The sequence below is a fragment of the Mobula hypostoma genome, chromosome 3 (assembly GCF_963921235.1).
Source record: "Mobula hypostoma chromosome 3, sMobHyp1.1, whole genome shotgun sequence".
NCBI lineage: Eukaryota > Metazoa > Chordata > Chondrichthyes > Myliobatiformes > Myliobatidae > Mobula > Mobula hypostoma.
Window position 1 is genome coordinate 102,568,652 of NC_086099.1, and position 13,607 is coordinate 102,582,258.

The 13,607-nt window shown below is 38.3% G+C and overlaps 1 protein-coding gene across 1 annotated transcript in view; it reads right to left on the reverse strand.

Annotated features, from left to right (window-relative positions):
* The window catches only part of bmp2k (BMP2 inducible kinase), a 99,482-nt gene that overhangs the window by 18,368 nt on the left and 67,507 nt on the right, over positions 1 to 13,607 (reverse strand). Inside the window, exons 8-12 of the mRNA XM_063043533.1 lie at positions 12,201 to 12,304; positions 9,867 to 9,946; positions 4,252 to 4,412; positions 2,256 to 2,413; positions 429 to 530 (exon numbers count right to left, since the gene is read on the reverse strand). Coding sequence (XP_062899603.1) covers positions 429 to 530; positions 2,256 to 2,413; positions 4,252 to 4,412; positions 9,867 to 9,946; positions 12,201 to 12,304 — 605 coding nt within the window. The remainder of the gene's footprint in view (positions 1 to 428; positions 531 to 2,255; positions 2,414 to 4,251; positions 4,413 to 9,866; positions 9,947 to 12,200; positions 12,305 to 13,607) is intronic.

Consider the following 13,607-nt stretch of genomic DNA (forward strand, 5'->3'; position numbering starts at 1 on the left):
CGGTCAAGAGATCATAAAAATAAATTAATAATGGTGAGTCAGCCAGATGGCTAGGGATCAAGAGATGTGACCTGTGGATTTAAGTTCCTGGATACACCAGAGCCTGATCAATCCTGGCTAGGCCACCTGCGCAAGTGTCTGATGTTGAAAGACATGAAACACCTGATGACCCCAGGTTACATCACTGATGTGTCCCAGCACATCCTAGGATGTATCTCAGCATCAGTAAATGGTGAATTTAGGATAGAAATCAAAATTTTATCCTTGAAGTAATTAACAAGGAGTGAATTTTCAGTGGTAGTGGATGCAAAATCCTTAAAGGGACTGTGACACTACCAATCTAAGCTTCATTCTAACAAAACAGAGTTACTCAGTTAACTGATCCAGTTGACAGTAGCAACTTTCTCCACCCAGAGGGCACTACTTACCATGGAGTAGTGAGGCAACTGTTGTTGGTAATACACTGGCTGTATTAATTGATGCTGTTGTAACTGCTGCTGATGTATTGATGACTGCAAAGCCTGTTGATACTAGGAAAAATATTAGAATATGTATAGAGCAGTAGAAACCATACCTGTGTTACCAAACCCATAAATATAGCAGTGTTACAAAGATACAAAAAGTAGCAATCTATTGGAAACAAAAAGGAAACCTATATTTATGTTGTATTTTATACCAAATCATGTGATATCAACATGCTGACATCTTGCAGTTGATGAAAAACTGACAGAATGGACAACAGATACTTCACAAAAATTATTATTCCACAGGCAGAAAAAATAAACTAGTAGTTTGAAGTAGAAAATGCTGGAAATCTTTCGGTCAGGCCACATTGATTTGCAGACAAGTAGTGTTTCAGGTCAGAGATCTTTTCTCAGCACTAGAAAAAAGAAAAAAGCTTGCTAAGTTGAGGGGTGAAGTGTGGGGGAGGGGGGGTTCAGGGATGTATCTGATGAGATCAGGACGACCACAGAATTAACTTGTAAGAAAGCTTAACTGTTTAATGACTGCAGAGGAGTACTCAGAGCAAGAACACAGAATACAGAACACATGACAAAAGAACGCAAGAGTTGCAAAATCCAGAATAGGAAAACACATGCACAATTGATGCAGACTGTGCAATCGAGTTACTTGAAGCTGCAGAATTCAACAGGGTCCAGAAGGCTGCAACATGCCCAGGTAGAAGGTGGTACTGTTTGTCAAGCTTACATTGGGCCTCATTAAACGCAGGACACAGACAGATTATCAGAACAGCTATGGAATGGAGATTAAAAAGGCAGGCAACAAGATGTCAAGGTCAATCCTATGACTGAAAACATACATCATATGGTCCCATAGCTACCATAGTTTTACTACATCAGAAACACTCCTTGCAGCTACTTCCTATATGACAAAGGGTTTTTAATCCGAAACGTCAACCGCTTTTCTTTCCAGAGGTGCAGCATAACCTGGTTTGAGTATGTCCAGCATGTGCAGTTTTTTTTCCTATCTTGGAGATAGGAAATACCACCCTGACAGTAGAAGCCAAACACTCTGGCCTAGACACCTTGAAAGACAAAAGCAAATCAATGCACCCAAAACTGATCTACGTTAACCTTAGGTACTGATCAGTACTACAACTCCCACAATGTCTGAAATAACAATATATTTCACACTATGACCAAGATAAATTGAAAAATTTAGACTAATTAGAAATGTCCAGCACATAAATTAAAATATCAGATTTACAAAATAAGGTTGTAGTACTAATTAAGGTAACCAAAGTTTAATGCACGATGAAACAGGGGACAGATTCAGTTTCTTTCCTCAGTAACTTGGGAGTAAGATTTATTTTTGTATTCTTGGGGCATGTGAACACATAAGAACAAATCCAATATGAGACAACTATTTAAAACAAAACATACCAATACAGACTAAAATACAAATTATCCACAAATCCCGATGGTTTGGTACTTGGCATAGCAGGGAAAGGTCCCTGTCCTACCTTCAAACTTACTTGCTTCACTGGATAATTCAATATAAGTGAATCAAAAAGTATCTAGGGATATTAATAGAAATGACACCCAAAAATCCTTCAGTCCAACACCAAAATCTTGAGTGCCACATTATAAATTTTACTGTACACAGCTACAATTCGCTCAGAATGTATTGCCACTTCAAAACTGATAATTTGCTGAACCTGTACCCTGGTGTTCTACGATGCAAGTGATATGAAAATAGTACTTGGGAAATTATATTTTTAAATCCTTGACTACCTTTTGAGCCTGACTAATCTGTTGCTGTTGTTGCTGCAATTGTTGAAGATGGTGATGCTTCAAGTCTCCCTGCTGTATCTGCTGAAGGACTCTATGTTGCTGTTGATTGGTCCCCTGAGCCATATGAATTAAATGTCCATTTCCAGCTAGTGTAACAGCTGTGAAGAAATTACGCAAATTAATAGCAAGCTACCAAGCTTACTGCTAAAGTTAAACTATACCCAAAACTGATAAATTACTAAAACAAATTTTGATCTACTCCCACAAGTATTAAATCCCAGATCTATAACTTGACTTTTTTCACTAATTTGTGATGTCCAGATAATTATGGTTTACTGCATGGCCTTTACTTTAACTTGGCAAGCCCTGTGAAGATTGATACATTTGACTAGCCATTCCACATTTAAAATTAACACTAGAGATTCTGCAGATGCTGGAAATCCACAGCAACACACACAAAACTCAGCAGGTCAGGTACCGTCTATGAAAATGAATAAACAGTCGATAATTAGGGCAGAGACCCTTCAATAGGAGAAGTGGAAGGAGGGCAAGGAGGACAAGCTAGAAGATGATAGGTGAAGCCAGGTATGTGGAGAAGGGGGAGGAACTTAAGAAGCTGGGAGGTGATAGGTGGAAAAGGCAATGGGCGAGAGGAGGAGAGTGGTCTATGGGAGAAAGGAAAAGAGGAAGTGCACTGAGGAAGGGGGGGGTGAGGAGATAGAGAAGAGGTAGGATGCCAGAGTGGGAAACAGAAGAGGGAAAAATACTGGAAGGAGAAATCAAAGTTCATGCCAGCAGGTTGGAGGCTACCCTGATGGAATATGAGATGATGCTGCTCCAACCTGAGAGTGGCCTCATCATGGTAGAAGAGGTGGCCATGGACCAACATTTCGGAATGGGAATGGGAAATAGGAATTAAAATGATTGGTCACCAGGAAACATTGCTTTTTGCAGATGGAGCAGAGGTGCTTGACAAAGTGGCCTTCCAGTTGATGTCAGGCCTCACCAATGCAGAGGAGGCCGCATCGCGAGCACCATATACAATAGTTGACCCCAACAGATGTGCAGGTTGAAGTGTTGCCTCATCTGAAAGGACTATTTGGGGCTCTGGATAGAGATTAGGGAGGAGGTGAATGGACAGGTGTAACATTTCTGTCACTTGCAGGGATATGTGCCAGGAGGCACATTAGTGAGGAGGGACGAATGAACAAAGGAATCAGAGGGAGTGATCCTTGCAGAAACTTTGGGTGGGGGGGGGGCCGGGGGCAGGTAAAGAAAAATATTAACTCCTTAAGTTAAGGATTGCATAATAGCCTGACATCAGATACTCACCACCAAGCTCAAAGCAAACCATCTTGTAACTTGTCAGCAATTCCAAGCTCACAGACTCAATATAGATACATCTAATGAGACAAGTATCTGCCTGTGTAAGATAAAGTTCCTCAAATACTGAAGGTTTTAGAGCAGCCCTCCAACCAAGGAGATTGCAGTTATATGCCTCATCTCTCTGCAGATAAACTTTTCAGCGTCTTCACTGGTCAGTGATCCAAGATGGATCTCTAACAATATGGGTCCTTGCCACTGCAAATTAAAGTCTGTCGGGGATCATTTCAAGCAGGATCTTTCAATGTTTATACAGGGAAATTTTAGCCATGTGTTTTTATTCCACCCCCCCCCCCACCCCCACAACCTTACCTTCCAATCCTAATTTTTTTTCCTTGCGTTCATTTTAATGGACTAATTTACAAGCATACCATAAATGCCTTTCTAAACAGAAGTATCCACAAATATTACTGAATTTAAATTGTGATGCACATTTCCCCAAACAAAACTAATAGAAGGGTCACTAAATCCAAAATCACGAATATCCTCATCTAAATAATTATGCAATAAGGTACAATTCAAAATATTTAAAAGGTTATACTGCCTCAATTCCAAATGCAATATTGAAATGTTACATATTAATTGAAACAGTTTTCCTTCACTGAGGAATTACCTTTTAGTCCAGGATTTCCAGAGTCACTTGAAATTGATCTTTTTAATGGAGTTACCGTGCTCTGAATTGGTAAAACACTTGCATTTACAGCACTGGTGTTAGCTTTTGGTCTTCGTCTTGGTGCTATTGATGTCTCTGTTGGCCCTACTGCCTCACTTAGTCTGTGGAAAATATAGGTACTTTAACACTAAGGAATAATGTCCAATAATAATGAAGTAAATCATTTTCACAAGACCATCTAATAAACACAACTATTTATTCAGCTTGTATTCGACTAACAAATTCTGCATTTACCAAAATGTATGGGTTACTGTACTGGAAATATCAATAAATTGTAATGTGAACAGCTACAAATTGGAACAAAGTGCTAAGAGCCGAATACTCTCTGGATCTGCTCCATTGATGGGAGAGGATATTTCCTTTGTAACAGATTTCTTCATGAGAAATGAGCCTGATCAACTTTCTGGTCAGGCAGGAGTTAGTCTCCAGATGCGACTGCTACAGTAGGTACACTACAGAAGAAGAGTGGGGTAGGGGAATTACTGGGAAGTTTGCGATTGAAATTTAACATAGCACTGATCCACGACCCATATAATTTTGAATATTTAAATTCATCCTTCTGTTTTTAAAAGATTTACACACATTCACAATTGTACAGAAATGTATTTACTTGTAAAATTCTACTTCACTGCAAAAAAGATTAGTGAAAAAACATTAATTTAACAACACTTACAATCTAGGGGCTCATCCCACTCAGAACTCTACATTCAGGGCTTCACCACAATTTAAGTTTTATCAGTTTATTCCTCAATCACTTTACTGTGTAAAAGATTGTTTGCACTGATCGATAAGCATGGAACAAGGAAGACACTAGCAGTATGTTAGATATTTGAGAGTGTCGGGGTAGAAGTGAGTATAGTTGCTATTACTAAGGAGAAGCTGCTTGGGAAGCTGAAAGCTCCGAAAGGAAGTAAGTCAACTGGACCAGAGAGAATACACCCCAGGGTATTGAAAAAAGTAGCTGAAGAGATTGTGGATATCTTTCAAAGATCACTGGAGTCTAGAATGGTTCAGAATCAGAATCAGGTTTAATATCAAAAGCATAAGTCATGAAATTTATTGTTTTGCAGCAGCAAGACATTGCAATACGTAGTAATAAAAACTAAATCACAATAAGTATATATTAAAAAAATTAAATAAGTAGTGCAAAAAGTGTGAAAAAATACTGAGGAAGTGTTCATGGGTTCATTGTCCACTCATAAATATGATGACGGGGGGGGGGGGGGGGAAGAGAGAAGAGGCTGTTCGTGAAAGGTTGAATGTGCATCTTCAGATTTGTGTACCTCCTCCCTGATGGTAACAATGAATACAAGGCTTGTCCTGGGTGATGGGGATGGTTAATGATGGATGCTGCCTTTTTAAGGGATCACCTTTTGAAGATGTCCTCAATGCTGGGGATGCTCACGCCCATGATGGAGCCAGCCAAGTTTACAACTTTTTCAGCTTTCTGCAATCCTATGCAGTGCTCCTCCATACCAGACTCTGAAGCAACCAGTTTAAATGCTCTCCACTCTACATTTGCAGAAATTTGTGTCTTTGCTGGACATACCAATTCTTCTTAAACTCCTAATGGAATACAACCATTTTTATGCCTTCTTTGTAACTGCATTAAGATATTGGGTCCATGATAGATCTTCAGAGATGTTGACACAGGAACTTGAAACTGCCTACCCTTCCCAATTCTGACCCCTCGATGTGTTCCCTCGACACCCCTTCCTGAAGTCCACCATCAGTTCTTTGGTCTTACTGATGCTGAGTGTAAGGTTGTTGTTTCGACACCACTCAAGCAAATCTTCCTCATTCCTGTATGCCTCCTCGCCACCATCCGAAATTCTGCCTACAGCAGATGTGTCACCAGCAAATTTATAGATGGCATTCGAGCTGTGCCTGCTTGTGTGACAAATTCTCTGACCTTGTTACGAATACTACAGGCATTCAGATAAAGTGCCCTTACACTCACTGGGCCCTGAAAATCCAGTAATCTTTGTCTCTTATGCACTCGACTTTTCTGCACTCCACCCCTACTTTTCTCTTTTTCAACTTTTGCTTTTACTTTATCTTTATCCACACTTTTCTCTTTTACTTTATCCATACTTCTCCAGTCTGTTGAACCCAATTATGTTTCCTAAAGGTTAACTTGCAAGTTGAGTTAGTGGCAAGGAAGGCAAATATAAGAGGCCAAGAACATAAAAGGAAAGGATGTCACGCTGAGGCTTTCTAAGGCATCAGGCAGACCACACTAGGAGTATTACGAGCAATTCTGGGCACTTTTATCTAATAAAAGAGGTAGTTCACAAAAAGAGTCCAGGAATGAAAGGGTTAACATACGAGGACTTTTGATGGCTGTGAAGAATGGGGGGGGGGGGTTCATTAAAACCTACATAATTTTTAACAGCCTAGACAAAGTGGACGTGGAGAGGATGTTTCCTATAGTTGATGAGTCTGGGGCTCAGCCTCAGACTAGAGCGATGTCCATTTACAGCAGAGATAAGGAGGAATTTCTTTAGCCATACTATGGTGAAACTGTGGAATTTATTCCCATGAACAGCTGTAGAGGCCAAATCATTGAGTATAATTAAAGCCGAGGTTTGCTCGGCTTCATTCATGACTTACTAAGGCAAAGATTTCGGGGAGAAGGCAGGAGAATGGAGTTAAGAGGAATAATAAATTACCCATGATTGAATGGTGGATCAGGCTTGATGGGCCTAATTCTGCTCCTATGTCTTATGGTCTTAAATAAACCAATTCAAATTAGACCGATAATGAAGGAAATGTGTATTCAGTATGCATTGCACAATTGTATCAGAGTCACTACTATTCGGTAATAGAATCAAAAGTTCACCCTGTTTCTAAGTTTAAAGCCCCTATGGATTTATTTCTGAAGCCAAGACACAAGATACTATCAAAATGCTTAGGCATATTTATACATCTAATGCAACCAAACATCAATGATCATGTCATGAAGATCTGAAGAAAAAAAATTCTAGCCAAATTTGGTTACAACTGGAGCAGAATTTGAAGGGAGGACAAGTATACAGACTATAGCACAGGACTTTAGAAACAAGAAATTAGAAAAGCAGAAGCAAAATATTGAAGAGGTAAGAAACCTGAAATGAACCAGAAAATGGCACTTAGGTCAGGCACCACATTAATGGTCAATTCAAATTTTAGCTCATTCTCTGCAGATGCTCAGAATCAGACACTGGACATGAAACTTGCAGTTCTGCAGCAGTACAGTTCAAAGACTTAAAAATCTATAAATTACATAATTAAATAATGCATAAAAGTAATAGCGAGTTAGTTCTCATGGATCGTCCTGAAATTTGGAGGAAAAGAGGCTGTTCCTCAGACACTGATTGTGTTCATACTTCTCTACCACCTCCTCCTCCTTGGTGATAGTAACAAGAAGACAACATCTGATAGATGCTGCGTTCCTGCAGAGCTGCCTCCTGAAGATGCCCTCAATATTGGGAGAGTTGTGCCCATGAAGAAGCAGGCCAAGCCTATAATCCTCTGCAGCCTCTTGCGATCCTGTGCATTGATGGCTCAATACCAGGCTATGATGCAATCAGTCAGAATGCTCTCCACTGAACATTCATAGAAATTTGTAAGCGTCTTTGTTGACATACAAATCTCCTCAAACTTCAAAATGAAGTAGAGCTACTGACACGACTTCTTCACGATTGCATCAATGTGTTAATCCTGAGATGCAGATGCCCAAAAACTTGAAGCTGCTCACCATTTTCACTGATGACCCCTCAATGAGGACTGGTGCATTCTTTCGACATCCCCTTCCTGAAGTCCGTAACCAGTCCCTTGGTCTTGCTGATGTTGAGTACAAGTTTGCTGTTGTGACACCACTCAAGCAGCCAATCTATCTCCTCCCTGTAAGCCTTGTCATCATCATGCTGTCTGATTAGCTAAGGTTTTTTTTCCCATAACAAAACCAAACCTGTGTTGCCAAACTGCAGGTTTCCAACAGTGCTTTAAATCTGCAGACCTGGATTGTACACAATGATGAAAAAGCTCTTAAAGGAATTAAACGATCCCGTTTTCTCAACTGAAGCAGTTGCAAAATAGTAATCAATGTATTAAATGTTAAAAGTGCTGCCTACTGGCATTGCAGAAGTAATGTCAATGGGACAGTAAATATTTTGTGGGGAGTGAAGAATTCCATAGGAAACGATGATTTTTGACTTGCATTCCCTGCATGCAATATCACTGCAGGAGGTTTTAAGGCAATTGGATTAAGTGCATAAGGCAACTGGATGAGGCTCCTGGAGTTTAACAAGTTTTCAGTGGAGGAGGTACCAAGATTTAGATTACTTATTAAAACTAGAAGAGAAGTTTAGAGCTCAGGGAAGAGGAAGACCCCAGTTTACAGAACTTCAGGGATGGTGAGATCATGCAAAGCTACGGCTGAATTTCCACTCACCTATAACTGTATCTGATTCTAGGGTATTTATTCAACTCCGCAAACTGTCAATTTGCAATATTTATTTATCAGTGTGTAAGGAACTTACTTTTCTTCCAGTCTCGTTTCTGATTTACCTTTGTGATGAAGCTACATTACAGGAATTATAGATGTGTACAAGCAAACAAAATCTTTTCAAAAAAAATAACTAAATTATTTGTACAATGAAGTGTAATATGGTGCCTTTTCCAAATTTTTACTTCTTCATAGATAATCAAAATAATGTTCTAGTCCCGATCATTTTCAAAAGTGTCACAGAGTCAAGCCCATTTAGTCCATGCCAAACTATTTCAACTGCCTACTCCCATCAACCTATCCAAACTTCTCAAACTTTGAAATTGTGCTTGCATGCATCACTTACACTGGCAGCTCATTCCACATTCTCATGACCCTCAGTGTGAAGGAAGTTTCTCCTCATGTTCTCCTCAAACTTTTCACCTTTCATCCTTACCCATGACCTCGAGTTGTAGTCCCACCCAATCTCAGTGGAAAAAGCCTGCTTGCATTTACCCTATCTATACCCCTCATAATTTTGTGTACCTCTATTAAATCTCCCATCAGTTTTCTACATTCCAAGGAATAAAGTCATAAACTATTCCATCTTCCCTTTTAACTCAGATCCTCGAGACTTGCAACATCTGTATTCTTTCAACCTTATTTACATCTTTCCTGAAAGTAGGTGACCAAAACCGCACACAATACTCCAAATTGGACCTCACCAACATCTTATACAACTTCAACATACACCCCATCTCCTGTACTCAATACTTTGAATTATGAAGGCTAGTGTGCCAAAAGCTTTCTTTATGTCCCTATTAACCTATGATGCCACTTTCAATTAATTATGGTCCTGTATTGACAGATTTGTTTGTTCTACCACACTCCTCAATGACTTACAGTTCACCGTTGGGTAACCCACAGCTTTTAATTAGGTACACTACATTACTGTTGGAACAACAAGTAAAATAGATTTAATATCAGAACATGACTACATCCTAAACGGCTGCACGTGGATCTAATTAAATTATAAATGAAATTAGTGAATATTTGTTGTTGGCAGATTTAACTTGGGCATACCTACCTAGCTTTCGTTTGACTTTTCCTGGCTGCTGCTTCACTGGCAGTCATGGGTTCAGGGAATACTGTAGGAATTGAAGCATTCTACAGAATAGAATTACAACAAATTTAGTAACAAAGATTTTTCATTCAAAACAAACATTAAACAAAGCCCAATGTGGATTTCTGTAAACTTCAAATGAATAAATACCGAATTATCAACAATGCACTAACATTCATAAGTAATGGAACAGGAAGTTGGAGACAAAGCAGGGTATGGATAACATCAGATTATGTCTAATCAGATGTGATAAACTAATTTACTCAGGACCATATATCAGAGCACAGACTTTCCACTATATTTATTAATAATTGCAATGAAGCTATAGGTAGCCAATTCGTTGTTGACACTAATTAGACTATAAATTCGAACAATAATTTGCATAGTGCCATTAGATCCAAGAGATCAGAGAGTTCCAAATAATAAGAAGCTAGACACTACAGAGCCATGTAAATGAGCCACCTACTACTGGATAAGTACAAAAAGAGAATCTGAAAGGATATATAGAATCCTTTATCTCAAGGGTATAGGAAAACAAATACACATTTTAATTCCCTGTTCCACTTCTACTGTGACCTTTGTGCTCAGCCTCCTACACAATTCCACTTCATAGCAAGCTCAAGGACCAATTCTATATCTTTCAAATAGCTTCTTGAACTCGATACTGAAAAAAAACCATGGTTCTACATCCACCCAATGTTTCTTGTTACTTCTACTCTTGACTTGCATCATCAGTTTTGAATTTAACCACTCTTGCCTTCTATCCCATCACAGACCTCTTTTGTTCTTTTCCCCTCAACCACATCCCCACCCCCACAATCATTTCACTACATATCAAAACCGGTTCATTTTTTTTCCTGTCCTGAAGCACAAAGAAAAACAAAACACTAAAATATTTACAGTTTTTTTTCCCTCTCCAGAGCCATTAATCGAACTCTGGTACTAAAATTTTACACCAATACATAAAATAAAAACACGGGCCACATGGACTGTTATAGCCCTGAACCTATATAATGATTTTTATATAAATAATGGAGTTAATAACAGGTTAAGATAAAACACCTAGTGGGGAATTCTACAGAGTAAGTGGTTCTTCACAAAAAGTGATGTTCCTAAGCACTTAGAAGAGTGGAAAATTGGAAATCTGTTTTTCTCCCCACTGCTGCAACACAAAAAAAAATTTCAAAACACAATAGATTTTTTAAATACATTGTCAAGGGATATAGTTTCAGGACAGCTAATTGAGAATCCAAGATCTTCCACGAAGGATAGGTTTAAGTGATATCCTGTTCCCTCACCCTAAAGAGCAGCTGGTTTAGTCTGATGAAAGGAAGATTTCTTTGAATCATTTTGACAACTGTTGAGAAGAGTATTAAGATTTCCTTTTTAGGGCACCTTTGACATTTCTATTTTCTGGCAAGCAAAATGTAGAAATTTCAATGCAACCACAGGTTTGAAGGGGATTGTTACACATATATTTTTAACACTGGGATGGTCCTACTGCCCATAGGTCAAAAACCTAGATGTCACAAATGCTTAGTGTGGGAGACATGAAGAAGTAAGTCCAAAATGCAACACTTTCTTGCCTTCAGGCTCACCTCCAAATTCGTGACAGACATTTTTAACTGACATTCAATAATGAATTGTCCAATTATCATTGACACTATAATGTGCACAAAGTCCTTCGTGCTTAGTTAATAAAGTTGCAACCAACTTGTTGACAGCAGATAGAAATCCACTCATCAGCACAATATAAAAATAACAAACTTGCCCATCTGTTTACCACCCCTCTTCGGTGATAATTGCATATGGACAAAATAGTTTTTAAAAAAATACATACTTCAACTTCCTGCCCAGTTCTTTGCAATATCTAAACTACAGCTCTGCTGCTGTACTAAAAATGTACCTCATAATCCACAATAATGATGGGGTGAAAGCTGATTTCAACATACCCTTCACAGCTTCCAGTAAACACAGTTGTGAAAGAACTGAATCCTACTTAGATCTATGCATTGTACTCCAGCATTTCAAATAGCTTTAACAGTATGAAAAATACAAAATCATCTTAGACCTTCTTTAGATTACATAACTGCACCAAAATCTGTATATAACTTCATTACCCGTGTTATAGTTTTCAGTGAAGTTCATAATTGTTAAGTATTCAATGCAAACAAATTACCATAGGCACAGTGCATTTTCCAGGTACCACAACATTTCTCTCATTTTATTTCAAAAATATGAAGTCTTTACGATGAACTTTCTTAGAGTAAATACAGCAAAAAGAAAACATACACTCACATTTATATTTGGCAGGGGACATGCTTTCCCAATCAATTTGAAAGCAAAATCTGAAACTTGGTAAATATCGGGTCTCTTGTCTGGGCATGGTTCAAGCATATAACCTTTTGAATAAAGAAGGTGTAAAGATACTAATAAAATGCATTGTACGTTGAACATCTAAAACAGTCTTCTTTAAAAAATGGATCCTAGGATTTTTTTTTCGCAATATCCACAATATAATCATCAAATCTGTAGCTATGGACTTGAGATACAACATTGAAATTACACAAGGCAAATTGCAAAATTAACACAGATTGTAAAATATACCTTTAAAGAACCTAACAGATAAAAACAATAAACTGGCCAGTTTCTTGCAACTGTTCTGAGAACTTCCAAGATGTCAAATATTAATCAAGACATTGGAATCAACTTAAATTGAAGACTATAGGTAATGATGATTACATACATTCCAGTTTATAACACTCATTAGTTCTTCAAAATTTAGATTTGCCACATTTAATCCAGTAAAACTGAGTATTGGCTCCTTATGCTTAATTAGTTTAGTTTTCTGTGGCCGAGAAGGTTAAACTGCTTTTGAGTTCTAAGTACTCTAACTCACTTGGATCAAAAAGCAGATTTTCCTGATTCTGCTTATCTGCTGGAAATTATTTGAAATATTGAACACGATCCTTACCTACAAGTACCAAAATAGAATCTATAACATTTACCTAAAGGTATGGATTTTTATTTTATTTATGTCTGGTTATGGCACAAGAATATCATTCCACATCTCCCTGCTCCACTCTTTGCCGGAAGTTCTGAAGTTCAACAAAACTAAGTGCTTTCATAATATTTTCAGTGGGCTCAGTAGGCAGGTCGGTGTTCAGCACTGATACCTGCAATTGACCGATTTCCCTCTCCCTCACTGCTGCTGGAAGAAGCTGTAGAGGTCTTGGTCAACGTTTGATTGTTGCGGTTTGTGGCTTGGACTTATTTTTAAGAGGACTCTGCAGTTCATGTTACATGCGTTTCTGATTTCCGGTTACCTTTTTATTGCTGTTTTGCACAATCTTGATCGGGGCAGTCAAATTGAACTAAACTGAATATACTAGGCTGTTTCAAGGACTCTATGGTTTGATATTTAATATTCTGTGTGTTATTTGCTCATATTTTGCCATTTGTGAGTTTTTGCATGTTGGATGTTTGAATGGGTTCCATGGTGGTTCTTTGTTTCATGGCTGCCTGTAGGAAGATTAATCTCAAGGTTGTACACTGCATACATACTTTAATAAGAAATGTATTTTGAATATGATCTGGAATATTTATAGGGAGCTTTTGGAAAGTAGCAATGTGCTCAGGTGCTATTTTAACTTTTAAACAGAATGTTTCCTTCCAAGAACTGGACTTCAATCTTTCGAAGAAATT